Below are 15,471 nucleotides of genomic sequence, written 5' to 3' on the forward strand. Positions count from 1 at the left end.
GCTTTCTACTACCAGTCAAAGGCTTGGGGAAAGGCCTGTTTCTTCATTTCATAAAATGAGGGAATTGAACTAGTTTAAAATGTCATTTCAATTCTCAGTCTTATTTTGTACATTCCAAGTATTTTTATTAGAAAATTTTCCAACATTTAGAGCAAAATATGAATTTATAGGGATCTCAGCATTTTGAATCATTACTATCCTTTGAGGATACTGAAGACCTTCTTAAAAGCAAAGAGTTTAAAGGAACTTGAATAGAGGAGAATAATGAATTAAACTTTTCTGCATAAAGTGAAATTTCTTAGATTAGCTCTAGAATTTCTTGGATTAGTTCTAAAGTTTTTGTAATATAATTGATATCTTTACCACTTTATGCTTCAATCTTTATTAATAATATATCACTGTTACAAATTTACAATAAAAAGTGACTTACTTAAGTACATTTTATAATTCAGAAATTCAACATTAATTCATAGCATTTCACATAAAATAATGTAAGCCTACTGCAGAAAATTACATCCCTAATATTGTCATATTTAGTACATGATTGGAAGAATTAGATAACTAAAATAAATGTCAGCAATAAGTAAAAACATTTTTAAAAGAATAAAAAGGAATAAAGAAACTGAATTGTTTAAAATAAATTCTTTAAAAATGCAAAAATACTTTCCCCCCAAAATATAAAACCCAAACAAGTGAAAAGAATGGAGTCATGTAATATATCAAATTTCTAAATATGACACTCTGAGATCATCTACTAATGGTACTAAAAACAGGCCATTTAAGAATACTTGCCATTGCAAAGTCAAGAAAATGTCATGATTAATTAGTATCTAGTCATATTTTCTACCTACCCCACCACCCAAAAATTTTTCCAAATGAACAATTTAAAACAGGCACAGATCTAAGGATTACCAAAGTATATATAATTTAAATATACATACTAGCAATTCGAGATGCACCTGCACCTTTACACTTATACTTCTTGCACAGAATCGGATATGAACTGATAACAAAATAATTTATATATTTATATTATTTAGAATTTGTTTGGGACTGTACTGAATTCTACTACCTATAAAAGCAATCATTTTGGGATTGTTAGGACATATCACATAAAAGCATTTTACAACAAAACATATGGATTGTGCTAATTTTTAAATGTCATTGCATATTACTTAGAGGATGGTTATTAAGGCTTTATTGCAAAAAGTGTTCAGTACCATTGAAGACACACAAAAAATTATTCATGCATTCTTCATAGTTTTGCTGTAGAACTAAACAGGCATGTGTGTTTTCTTCTCACTGTAAACTTTTCTCTGGAAAAGGAAAGATGAAATTTTTCTGAATTTAAAGTCAGGCTAGGGGTTTTTGAGAGATTTCACCTCAAGATGATGTACTGTGTGTACACGCGCGTGCGTGCGTGTGTATGTGTGTGTATGTGTGTTTAATAGGGTAAGGTAATATATAAATTTTCTGGATTAAAAGTAGAATAGCAAGGGAGGTAGAGGGCCTCAGAATGTTCCTTTGGGAGAAAGACTTGATTCATTCCTCAATTTTGCTTCCTTCAGTTCACTGACTGAGCAATCCAGGTCATTGTGGTGATGATGATGATGACGACAATTTCTGATTCAATTCTAATGCTCGGGTATCTCCATGGACTTTGGCATTGTCTACAAGCATCTGCGATGAAAAACCAGAGAAGACTGTTAGGAAGTTTTATAAAGTGATGGAGTTCACTATTTTCCTAACGAGTAAACATTAGATATTACAGGAAGAATATCAGACTACACAAGAACAAGATAAGTAAGAAAGTTTAGTCATTCTGTTGAGTTCGACTGTTCAGCCAAAGAATGGGTTATTTTTAAACCTTACTAACACCAGACAGGGAAATCCATGTAATCAAATGTTCCTTCAACAAAACTGGTTCTTTTAAGGTAGACAGCATTCTTCTTTCCATAAGTGGACCTTATCTCACAGACTTCTACTATGTAATGTATAGTTGCCTATTGCACAGGGAAGGAAGATAGGCAGGCAGGAAAGGAGCCATAAACCTATGGAGAAAATGGATTGGCCCATGGTTCAAGGACTCATGGGCCAGGGTCAGGATGGATAACATGCAGTGGGGCTAGGTTCAGACACACAGTGCTCGAGCATAAATGGTGGAATGGGACAAAGGTCTCAATCCAACCCTCCAAACCTGTAGTGGTTATGGTGATGGCTTCACTTGAAGGGGAGAGGGAGAGGAAGAGAGGAAAGGAAGGAAGGAAGAGAGGAAAGGAAGGAAGGAAGAGAGGAAAGGAAGGAAGGAAGAGAGGAAAGGAAGGAAGGAAGAGAGGAAAGGAAGGAAGAGAGGAAAGGAAGAGAGGGAAGGAAGGAAGGAAGGAAGGAAGGAAGGAAGGAAGGAAGGAAGGAAGGAAGGAAGGAAGGAAGGAAGGAAGGAAGGAAGGAAGGAAAGAGCAGAGTGTGGTACTGTACAATAAAGTTAACAGGTGTTTCTTCAAAATGTGAATTTCTTTCAGAAATTCTTTATATCAAGTTTAGGTAATGTGAATTTACATAGCAAGAACTGTCTGAATAGATAAAAGATTTTATTTAATTAGTTTTATAATTAACACAAGGGTGTCCCTACCTTTTTTTAATTTCTTAGCTGGTGGCCAACCTGGCTCTTAGATGTCCAAATCATGTCATGTGATTAAAAAAAAAATTAACTCGGTGTGAAGGACTTTTCTAGAAAATACTCCCTATTTCTACCAAATGTAAAATGTAAAATTTCAACCTACTTTTTTCAACCTAATTATTGAATTATATCAATTCCATATTTTTCTTTCCACATAGGTATTAATCTATTCATGCATGCTTATCACCAAAGTTAAGTTTTTTTGAGAAGGCACTTATTTTACCTAAATTTTAAGAACCAAAAATTGTAAGGAAAATGTTGGAATCTTTACAAACTGTTAAGCCATTAGAGTTGATAGAGATAATAATTATCTAATTTAGCATGGTTCAATATGATTGATTTGATCTAAGAAGGAGATATTTTGGGCCAGAACTTGAAACAAGATACTAAGTACAACTGACAGAAACAATGCTTGATGTCTAGAACCCAAAGAGGCTATTCTCTAGGCAACTGAGTAGGAGATGGAAGTCCAGGCTGAAGAGTTCCCACAGTTTCCATCTGTTCATTTACCTTTCTTAAATCCGTTAACATCCTCCATTTTCCAAAATATCTCCTTCTAAGATCAAATCAATCATGCTGAACCATGCTAAATTAGATAATTATTGTCTCTATCAACTCTAATGGCTTAACAGTTTGTAAAGATTCTAAAAGGAAAAGTCTGTGCAAAGGTGTGACAGTGGGAGACAGTGAAAGTCTAAAAATAAAGGGTAGAAAAAGATACAATGTGAAATAAGACTGAAAAAAAGACTAGATTCAGACTTGAAGGCCTTTAAATGTTAAGCTAGGGAATTGATATTTCACTCTAGAGGCAACTGCAGGACAGTGAAAATCTTTCAAGCAGAGGAGTGATATGACTAGCTAGACTAGCTTTAGGAAAGACAGATTAAGAAGAGACATTGGAAGCAGAGATTTCAATGAAAAGGCTACGATACCTTGATGAAAAGCCATACCAGTGACTGCTAGAATGGAAAAAAGTAGATGAAGAATCCCAGACTAATGATATACATGGGATAGAACAGTGAGTTAATCCATCAGTAGATATAATTGGGTGAGAGTACAGATAACAAAGCAAGTCTAGAAAGATTTAAGATAGATTCATTAAGGTTTGACAACTAGCTGTTTGGGGAAGGGAGTCAAGGCCTGAAAGATCTGAGTGACCAGATGGACAATGGCCCTCAACAGAAACTCAGAAGTTCACAGAAGTAAGTCATGGAGTATCAGTCTCATTCATGCTCTTTTGCCTACATGCTTCTGGAGAATGTACTTAGTAATGTAAGCTTCTTGGGATGTCTCTTCTATCAAAACAAAATATATCATTGTTTTTAAAAAAAGTATTTGACATGTCTACACAGCCTTAATTAAAGGCTCTCTTCCAACATATACCTCACCATTCAAATGTAAGGATCATATAAGACTACTGCATAAAGACAACAAAATAATTTTATTCAATGGCCCTCATTATAACATGAAATAAGGAAAACAGGGAAACTTATGAACTCCAAAGAACAATGCCAAGGAAAAAGCACAGCATTCAAACTGAAATTTTGAGGGCGAGGTCCTCCATATATTCCTGTAGCAAATGTCACTGATCTTTCTGTATCACACCCCAGAATATTACATGCAGAGAGATGTTACTTAATGAGTTTGCCCTAGGATTCTAAACATAAGGTAGATTCAGGATGCTAGACCATAATATACAATGGGATACATAATTTGGGCAGAGAGAGCAGGCAACAAACCAAACCCAGAAAGAATTAGGAAGAAAAGAATGGCCTGGATTGGTCACAGAAAACTAAGTGCTTTCACTAATATTACCAAATACTGCCTGAAACACTAGCAATATGCTTCCAGTGACTTTGACACATTAACACCACAATCTTAAAGGATCAAAACTGCCAGTGAACCAAAGGTTACTAGAGATAAATGGTAGACAAATTGCCACAGCATATCAAGGCAACTAATATTATGCAAAAGGTGAAAAAATGTTAACCAAAAAAATTTTAAAGGATCTGGAAAGAAAAACCTCAAACACCTCTCTGGGAAGAGATGCTTAAGAAACACACAAGTTCACAGATTGGAGTGGATGGATTATGTATGACCTGAATCCCTGGGCAAAGCGTAAATATAGGGGAGGATCATAAATCTATGTTTTCAAATTTAAGGACAATAAAGCTTTAAAGAATAGTTAATATGCTCTATGACAGAAATCTGCACTTTCTTTTCTTCTAATCTAATAAGTAGGAACTTAAAAAAATAAACATAAAATTCTACACTTTGATTAGCCACATAATTACAAAATGAAGAAGACATGGTATGGCACATTTAATGTGAATTTCAAATGTCTTGTGAATAATAATTGTTTCCTTCTTCAAGCTATATTCTCAGCATATTGTAAAAGTTTATTAAATTGAAAAAATTTTAAGTTATATTTTGTGAACTTCAATGTCAACAGTACGATGTTTCAGAAAACAAAACAAAACAAACAAAAAAAAAAAACCTAGTATAATTTTAGGCTGAATTAATACAAAATCTAATGTTCAAAACAAGGAAAAGAATCAAACAAACTAGAGATAATTAGTTTAAAGACTGAAGTGGGGGTGAATATGAATGCTGCTTTCAAGTACTTTCATATCACATGGAAAAGGAATGAGATTTCTTTCAATATGGCTACAAGAGACAGAACTAAGAGCAATGGTGAAGGTGTAACAAGTGCAGATTTTCGCTAGACAAAGAAGATAAAGTAAAATTCCTATTACAGCTGCCTCAAAATGGGATGTATTGATTTCTAGCTAATGAGTATCCAACCACAGGAGATCTTTAAAGCAGAGGCTTAAAGTGATGTGTCCTTCTTGAGTCTGGGGTTAGAATAGAAGACTTTTTAAAGTTGTGAGATTCTATTACTGACCGATCTGTAATAAACTGTGAGTTCTCTGTGGAAAGTACTCATCTTATTTAAAAAAAAATTCCCCTCAGCCGTTAGCAGTTTTCCAAAAAAAAAAAAAAAGCACATATTTGGTTCACCAATTTAACAAACATCTCATTTCTTCATAGTCACCCCACAAGACAAGCTGAGTAGAAATCATCATAGCCCCTTTATGCCTATTTTATAAAACTGTTAAGTGACTTGCTTGCAATTATTTAGATTTATCATTGGTACAATCCTAGCAATGTTGGGCCTAGCATCAAGAAGACTCATCTTTTTGAGTTCAAATCTGGCCTCACACACTTTACTAGCTGTGCAACCTTGGGAAAGTCACTTTACTTCAGTTTCCTTATCTGTAAAACAAGTTGCAGAAAGAAATGGCAGAGCATTATATCTGCCAAGAAAACCTGAAATAGAGTCATAAAGAGACAGACACAATATCTAACAACATAATACTAGAAAACCTAGGTCTTCTAATTTCTAGCATAACACATTTCCCACTCAGAATGCTGTTTTTTCTTAAAACAATTAGCATTTCTACTTAAATAGCATTTTTTTGGTGTTTTTATTTAGTTTTTGCATATATATACATATATATATATATATGTATATATATGTGTGTATGTATGGGTGGGTGGGTAAAAATATATTTTTATATATATATATATATATATATATATATATATATATATATATTTTTTTTTTTTTTTTTCAAATTTTACATGATTTTCTTTTCCTTTAATTATGTTAAAAAGTAATAGTAATTTTAGGCCGGACACATTTTACTAGGACATTTTTCTGAGCGTATGGCTCTACAAACAAAAACAATATGCATGTTGCAATAATGAACAACACTCATTTATCTTATTTCTCCAGATTTACTACTAAAAATAATTGTCTATTACTATATTAAACTTTACAACCCTTTTAAAAATTTCTTCTCTCCTTCACTTTGTAAAGGTAGAGAATTAGAAAAGAGATTTTTAAATTGCTTCCTTAAAAAGGAAGCAAGACTTTTTACCACAGACTCATAAATTAGCTTCAAAATACACTGGGATCATATGGCTAAAAGATTTTCCTATTGCAAGTTCAACTAGCTAGAGGCTAATTAATTGACATGGTATATTTCTATGAAACCTAATAAAAATTTAAAGCTGGTCCCACAATAGCTTATTTGCAAATACTTGCACTTGAATATACTTATAATCATTTTTAAGTACAGCTAAGGCAGTCTCGTTTTGGCATATATTAAAAAAAAAACAAAACCCTCTCCTACTATCTTTATTAGTGCACATCTTGCTTTGTATTGTGATGGGAAACCTCAATGCAAACTGACATGCGTGGTATGCTGTGATCATTTAAAGAAGCTTAGAAATTACTACCTTCTTCATCTTCTAAAAAATAAAGCAAAAATAAACAGGAAAATTATTTTCTCCCAATACTGTGATACCCAATAAAAACATTACATTCTACATCATTTCAAAGACTTCCATTTAAATATAGATTATAAAGAAAGTTATTCTCTCTTTAAAAAATTCTTAAGTGGAGGCTCAAACTTTATAAGAAATATCAATGTCAATGACCATTTCCCTCTTTCAGAGTTCAGGCTAGTGTTTGTTCTTTCTTTATCTCCTTGATTTCTTATGCTTCCTTTTGAAATATCACCTCCCCAATATCCCTTTCAACCTACACACACACACACACACACACACACACACACACATATATTCATTCTCTCTCTCTCTCTCTCTTTCTCGCTCTCTCTCTCTCTCTCTCTCTTTCTCTCACACACACACACACACACACACACAAATGTTTAAACTGCAGAGGCAAATTAGAAATGAGCTATTATGCTCAAAAGAATATTAAACTTTTTAGAAAGATGGGAATTTCTCATGATTCATGGCAAGATAACAACTAGAAAAGGCAACTTATGACTGATGTGTGAATACTCCTGAAACTTGAGGAGATTCCACTGTTTACCAGTACTGCATGTATACTTTCTTTAAACAGGAAAATTATAAAACTTAATGCTAAAATCCTTAAGGTAGAGATGAATTGCCTTGAAATTAAATCAATTACTTACATCAATTAATTCATAATCATCTTTGGCATACAAATGTCTCAGTAGGTACCAGCGTGCAACTGATACAATAGATTTGGGATACCCAGGCTTATATACTATTCTCTCCAACAGCCGCCGTGTCTCCCTGAGAAAATAAGAGTTGAAGTTTATAGCAACCTAAACAATACCAGCCATTTCACACCTTACCCACCATAAAATGCCTAATTCTTTGATTTTTTCTTTTGTAGATATAATCCTACCTAACAATGAATCTTCAATTCAAATCTTTCAAAATGAAAAAAATAATGTATTAATTCTGGCCACTTCTGAACCAAAAAACATGCACACTTTTTTTCCTTCTGATATACAATGGAACAAGGGAAAAGACAAAAAAAGTTGCACAAAAGACTAACAAGAAGTGTCTGATCCCCTACTAGATAACATGGATAAAATATCCTTTTTGTTTATAAGGAAAAAAAAGACTACCCAGTAATTTAGTTTTTAAATATCCTTCCATAACTGAATAGCTTTTAATGAATAAATGCCTATGTATTATTTACAAGATGGAGGGGGTACAAATAAAATATTTAAACTAGTAACATGTTAGTAACATAACTTCCTTTCATTTGACTTCTATATAATTAGTCAGATGCTTAGAGGAGGACAACACTTTTATTTATTTGTCTAATATTGAACTAAAAATATAGTGGAATGTTTAAAAGTTAAGTCATCTGCTCTGTTAAAGCTTCCAATCATCCAAATCCACTAAGTGCTATTGTTATTTCTCAGAACTTCAGTAGAGATCTATCTGGCCCAACCTTGCAGGTAAAGCAAGTATCCCTTTTACATCTCCCTGAAAGAATTGCTTCCGCTTGAAAAGTTTCAATAAGAGAAAGGTCAATAATTTTCAATGTAAACATACTATTTTGGAGCAGTTTTGATAGAGGAAAAAATACCTTATAGAGCCAAAAACTCTCCCTCTATTATTTAAGGTGCTTGCTTCTTGGTCTGCCTTCAAAGTAGCATAAGACATCACTACATGGCAAAAGGTAGGCATATAACAAATGTTCTTGAAATTAAACTTAACATGAGATGTGTGTTTGAGCTTTCATACATAGATCTTCAAATATTTAAATACTCACTTGTAGACTTCCAAGTCTTTTCCAAGCTAGACATTTCTCACTCTTTCAACTATTTCTCAAATGTTAGTTTCCAGGCTACAAGTTAGTATCACAATGCTTTACTTAAAAGAAGACATTCTGAATTGAAAACAATATTCCCAGTATGGTCTAACATTACAAAGTGTAGAGGGCCACAGACAGTGGAGAAATTCTGGGTGAGGTATAAGAACCTTCAGTCCAGAGGAAACCTGCTAACAATGTCTGGTTTGGCTCCCCATCTCCTCATTGGGCTCTCAGCTTTCCTGACAAGTCAGGAGGCAGTGATAACCTGTATTATAATTGAAGCAAAGTGATACCAGGTAGCAAAGAGTGATATCAGGTGGCAAACTACATACAATAATAAGTTGTTCATGTGGTCCCACATGTGCAGTATATACTTAGTACATGTGTATTAGGGTATATAAAGGGGGAAGACACTGGAATAAACAGACTCCATATTTTAACCATCCTTGGAAGTCTCACCTCATCACTCCTCCACTAAGACATTGTTTTTTCACCCTGGCATGAGGGCTCTAGAAAGCACAGTATGTCTTGTCACCCCAACTTGGGGCTCTAGAAAGAACACAACACCTTAGTGTGGGGGCTTTAGAAAGGACAGTACATTTTATTGCCTCAACTTGGGTGCTCTAGAAAGCAGGATACAATAACAAAGTATTCCTTAATCTAGGTTACAATAATTCTCATTAATAAATACAATAATTAATACAGCTTAAGTTTGCATTAGAGAACAAGGATTAACTTTGGAGGCAGAAATACTTGGGTTCTAGTCCTGCCGCTTGACACATATAATTTTGTGATCATTGGCAAATTACTCAGTCTTTCAGTGCTCTCATGTAATTCCTCAAATTGCTGAGATACACTGATGAAGAATTTCTATAACAGGAGTATTTTACATCTGAGAAATCAAAGGTACAGACTCTCATTCTTAACTCCTAGTAGACTGCATTGGCATTGTACCATTGGCCTCTAGTCAACTAAGTTTTCCTTCTCCACATTAAATATCATCAAATCAGATCTCCCCTACATCCCACAGGACATCAATACTTTATATTCATCCTAATTCAGTTTATTGGTTTTGGCCCACCACCAACTTGTGAAGATCTTTGAATTTTTCATTCTCTTATTCAATATATATGTAGATAGGATATACATTTTTATATTATATATTACATATATAAATATAAACATGTATATGTAAAGTACGCTTTTTAGACCTTCTGCCAAATAAGTGACAGAAACGTTGACATTTATGGATCGAAACTATGGAATGTAACTAGAGGCATTTTTTTCAGGCTGACAATAATCTCTGTGTGTGTGTGTATGTGTGTGTGTGTGTGTGTATTTATTTATCTTCCTTTTAAATGATGATTAGAAAGATGGTAAAGAAGAATGTTAAAGGGGAAAAACAGTTGTAGACTATAACTTGATGATGTACCTTGCTCCAATTTTGCGATGAAACTGTAACAGAGCTTGCAACAAAAGAGCCAGTGGGCAAAAGCAAAGTTTCAGTGCTTCAGCCGTAGCTTCCTCAACCAAAGATGGCCAGTGATCATTTGATATATCAGCCTATGAAAATGTAAAAGAAAGGAAAAGATATTAATTTGACTTTTATTTCATGTTTACTGGGTGGACTAAAATAAAGTATGACAAAATGCATCATTATTCCATTTGGATTTCAACAAGTGTCTAACCATCATTTGGATAATCTTTTCTTCTATTATATATGTAAAATTTAACTAGTCTTAACTAGATTTTAAAACTACACATGAACTGATACTGAGTGACGTGAACAGAATCAGAATTGTACATTGTACAGCAATATTGTATGATCTATCAACTGTGTATAACAATACAATAATTTAAAACAATTCCAAAAGACTCATGATAGAAATTCTATCCACACCCAGAGAAAGATCTATGAAGTCTGAATGCAGAACAAAGCATATTATTTTTCAATTTTTTTTCCTTTTGTGGATTTTTTCCTTTTGTTGTTCTTTTTTTGCAACATGACCAATGTGGAAATATTTAGCATGATTGTACAGGTATAATCTATATCCGATTGCTTGCTGGCTTGAACAAGGAGGAAGAAAGGGAGAAACATTTGAAACTCAAAATCTTATAAAAAATAAGTGTTGAAAATGATCTTTATCTGTAATCAGAAAAAGTGACATTCTTTTTGCAAAATAAAACTATATATGATAAATGTACATTTCTAAGTATCAACTAGTAAATATTGTCAAAGAGAAAGATAGTGTTACAAACTACATTTTTAGCAAGTCCTCTCAGCATTAAAGTGATGCAAAATGATTTATTAATAAAGAAAATGTTTACTCAGATGTTTACAGGGTTTTTCCTTTAAAAGAAAAATCACTAAGCAAGAGCCATTAATCAAATTTTAATTAACAAGGGGAAAAATCAACATGTATATTTTACATATAGGTATGACTATGTGCATATCTCATCAAAAAATACAAATTTTAGTGCTGCTACATTATTTAATGCCTCAGGAAAAAAAGTGTTTATTTCTAAAGGGAAACAATAAAAGAGAAAATGATGGCTATTCCTCTGAAATAAGTTTTTTTTTTTTTTAAGTCTTAGAAAATCTTCCATAATATGTCTGAAATTGATTTCTTTCAAAGAGCATTGATTTCTGAATATTTTAATGGAATGGAAAGAACATTGGTTTCAAACATTAAGTTACAATCAAAACTGAAATAGAAGTTAAACCAATAAAATACAAAGACAGTTCACCCATTAGTAATTTGGACAATAATTTAAGGGGAAAGCATTTAATTAAACTAAAAATAAGAAATGAATGAAAATCATGAAGAGTTTGCTCTAAAGATGGGGTCAATGATACATTCTAAATTATCTAGTCAAAAAAATCAGGATTGGTCAATACTGTTAAAATTACACTAAACAGGGAAGTTTTCAAGAATCAAATATCCTGCTTTAATCAATAAGAAATTAAAAGCAAATATCTTTTTAATTAATCTTGGTGTTTTTGTATCCTCCTATAGTATGTCTGTGTGGCTAGCATGTGCTAGACCAGGAATCAGCAACACTAGGTTCAAATTTTACTTCTGATGTAAACTAACTGTGTGACCATATGTAAGTCAATTAGTTTCAATAAGCTTGTTCCTTCATGTGTAAAATTGGGAATATTATCCATATCCCTTATCCTCAAAGGATTATGAGCTTTGAATATATGATAATGAATATGTAGCATGTTACATATCATTAAAATGCTCTACAATTATCCGTTATTATTATTCTATCTGTAATCTCATCATAAAATATTTTGTAATATTAACAAAAAGAATTTACTGCAAGGAAAGATTACTATGTAAGCACATATAATACAGACAATGGCCTCAAACAAAATAGCCTGCAATATGTAGATGAATTCTATAAAAATTAGCAAAATAAGGACAGACTATTTTATTATAAAACTATTAATTTTATCATAATAACGACATTTATTTATATAGCATTTTATATACATTATCTCATTTGACCAAGTATCCTCAATTGACTTATTATTTTTAACACCTTTTTTTGCCTAAGGGAATACCCTTGTGGTTAGATATAAATTGTAAGAATCATTATTTTTATTCTAACTTCTATTGGAAGAAAGTTTTGTTTTTTCTTTTTAATTTTTTTTTTTTTTTAAGAGTTCATCCTGTCTAGTCTTCAATGTTCTTCATATCTGGTACCATGTTACCTTTATCATAACTCACTTTCTACACTGTAGAATACACTCTGCCTGAATACCTTCAATCATCCCTAATCTCTGAGTATCTGGTCCCCAATGGCTGAAATATCCTCCCAGCTTCAGGACAGTGTTGTATGTAAAATTTTTAATTCCCTCCAGTACCTGGCACAAGATTTCTGCACACAATACTCTTTGATCCAGCAGTGTTTCTATGGGGCTTATATCCCAAAGAGATCTTAAAGGAGGGAAAGAGACCCACATGTACAAAAATGTCTGTAGCAGCTCTTTTTGTAGTGGCAAAAAGAAAAAATAGATGCCCCTCAATTGGAGAATGGCTGAATAAATTGTGGTACATGAATGTTGTGAAATATTATTGTTCTGTGAGAAATGACCAACAGGATGATTGCAGAGAGGCCTGGTGAGACTTTCATGAACTGATACTAAATGAAATGAGCAGAAGCATGAGATCATTATACACAACAACAACAAAATTATTCAATTTTAATGGACATGGTTCTCTTTAACAATGAGATGATTCAGAGCAGTTTCAATTGTTCAGTGATGAATAGAGCCATCTACACTCAAGAGAGGACTGTGGGAACTGAATATGGTTCACAACAGCATTTTCACTTTTTGTTGTTGTTTGTTTGCATTTTTTTTAATTGGTTTGATTTGATTTTTCTTGTGTGGCATAACTGTATAAATATGTATGCATATATTGGATTTAACATATATTTCTACCATGCTTAATATATGATGGACTACTTGCCATCTAGGAGAGGCTATGGAGGAAAGGGGTAGAAATAGGAACACAAGGTTTTGCAGGTTTTGTTGAAGAATTTTCCATGTATATGTTTTGAAAAATAAAAAGCTTTTAAAAGATCTCTGGCACACAGCAGAAAACTTTGTTTACTGAATAAGAACAGATTATCATCATGTCCTTATGGCAGAATAGGATAAAACATTTTGTGTTTTTGTGATGTGTACTTTTGTGATGGCCTTTGAAAACCTAAGTCATGTCCAAGTCATTAGGCATCTGAGTGTAAAGGTGCCTCTTTCATAGAGGGGAAACTGTCATTTAGATGATGATATTTTCCTAACAAGCTACTGGCATTAAAGGGATTAAATTGTTATAAGGAAAACACATAGCTAAGATAATGGCACATGTATAACACAAAGAGCACTTACCTGAGAGTCAAGAAACATGGTTCTAGTACAACTCCTGTTCACTTTGCTGTGTGAACCTAGACATGTCATTTTATACCCTGTACATCACTGTCCTTATCTAGGAAATTAAAGGGGTGAGAATAGATCCTTAAGTACTAACACTATAGAGGAAGTAACAACTTAATGATGCATTCTGAACAAAAATGGAAATCTGAAATATTAATAACCCACTTTTGGTTACTTCCTAACATATATCATTACCACAAAATATAAGGTTAGTTTTTTTGCTAACGTTTGATTGAACAATCATAAAATAAAATTGTGGTTCTAAGTTTCTCTCGCCTACTGAACTCTTCTCTCTACTCATGGAGTTATTAACAAGTCTAAAATGACATGATGTTTAAAAGGAAACCAAAGTTAAAGAAAGAATAACATAGAAGCTTTCAGAATATAACTATGTCAAACAATTCAATTCAATGCAACAAAGATACATTACATGAAAGGCTCATAGATGCTAAAAATAAAAAAGACCAATTGAAAAAATAACCCTTACCTTCAAGAAGCTTATGTACAACTGGGAAATGGTACAATTATTCATTATAATAATTATAAAAGAATCTTACCATGCAGACTTCCAAGGCAAGTAATGCCAGTCTCAGTAGACTCGAGAGTTTTCCATTCCAATTACCCTGCTGAGATGCCACCTGGAGACTCTTTCTGTAGCACATTTCTGCAGCGCCCATCATTCCCTGAGACTGATAGACCTGTGCTAACCACTAGAGGAAAGGAAGAAACCAGGTTTTAATTTTATTTATACCAATCAAATATCAATCTGTTAACCATTTCTGGTATTAAATTTATTAAGCAATTTGGCTCCCCACCCTCAACAATTTCATCACACCTTTGGAGTAGCTACAATTTTTATTAAATTAGAGAATATTGATACTGAAAGCACAATACATGCCTAGAGAGTGGCAGATTCTTTACTCAATTCTGCAAATCCATATCCCACTTGAACTGCCCTTATTCTGAAGCCCGGGAGGGTTGGGGTAGGGTGGGGTGGGGTCTTCTGAAATTTTAAGTGGCTATAAAAAAAAACAAGGAGAGCTCATCTACTGCAGTATCTAATCTTCAATCATAAGACACTAACAAAACTTATTGAAAGCATCATACTCGGCATCTAGAATTTAAGTATACTAAACCATATACCATTTTTCAAGCAAAGATTTTATCAAAAAGAGCTCTTTAAGCTTAAGTTTAAATAATACAATGTTTGATACTTTTCAGTGATCTTGACTATAAAGCAAGCAGGTTAAAGATTGGAATGAATGTGTAAAATATCTGTAAACAAACATAAACATCTATATCAAAATTTCCCTTAAAATTTTTCTGATGTTTGGACAAATATCAAGAACATATATTATTTTCCTTCAGTTTAATTAACAACACTACAAAATTTTAGGCAAGTTCAGTTTAGTCTTAAGTAACAATGAGTATGTCATGAAATATACAGTATGATAGTAAAATATACTACAAATAAAAACAACATAGTCTAGAAAGTGCCTTAAACATATTATACACTTTCTCCAACCTTGGCAACAAGAGTTACCTCAAAATGGAATTAACTTTAACTAGGTTGGCCATTAGCCTAGAAGATAGCTAGAAGATAACTTTCTTTTTCACAAAGATAAAGTATCTAAACTCATATGGTTGCTGCAAGGGAAACAAACATTTCTAAAGAAG

At 32.9% G+C, this 15,471-nt stretch overlaps 1 protein-coding gene across 9 annotated transcripts in view; it reads right to left on the reverse strand.

Moving 5' to 3' along the window:
• Positions 1 to 252: 252 nt before the first annotated feature.
• TTC37 (tetratricopeptide repeat domain 37) overlaps positions 253 to 15,471 on the reverse strand; it is a 114,716-nt gene continuing 99,497 nt past the window's right edge. For all 9 annotated transcript variants that reach the window (XM_012541374.3, XM_023496062.2, XM_023496057.2 and 6 more), the window contains 4 exons: positions 14,352 to 14,504; positions 10,282 to 10,412; positions 7,687 to 7,810; positions 253 to 1,680 (listed from right to left, as the gene is read on the reverse strand). In XM_012541374.3, coding sequence (XP_012396828.1) covers positions 1,591 to 1,680; positions 7,687 to 7,810; positions 10,282 to 10,412; positions 14,352 to 14,504 — 498 coding nt within the window. In that variant the 3' untranslated portion in view covers positions 253 to 1,590. The remainder of the gene's footprint in view (positions 1,681 to 7,686; positions 7,811 to 10,281; positions 10,413 to 14,351; positions 14,505 to 15,471) is intronic.

This window comes from Sarcophilus harrisii, chromosome 1 (assembly GCF_902635505.1).
Source record: "Sarcophilus harrisii chromosome 1, mSarHar1.11, whole genome shotgun sequence".
Lineage (NCBI taxonomy): Eukaryota > Metazoa > Chordata > Mammalia > Dasyuromorphia > Dasyuridae > Sarcophilus > Sarcophilus harrisii.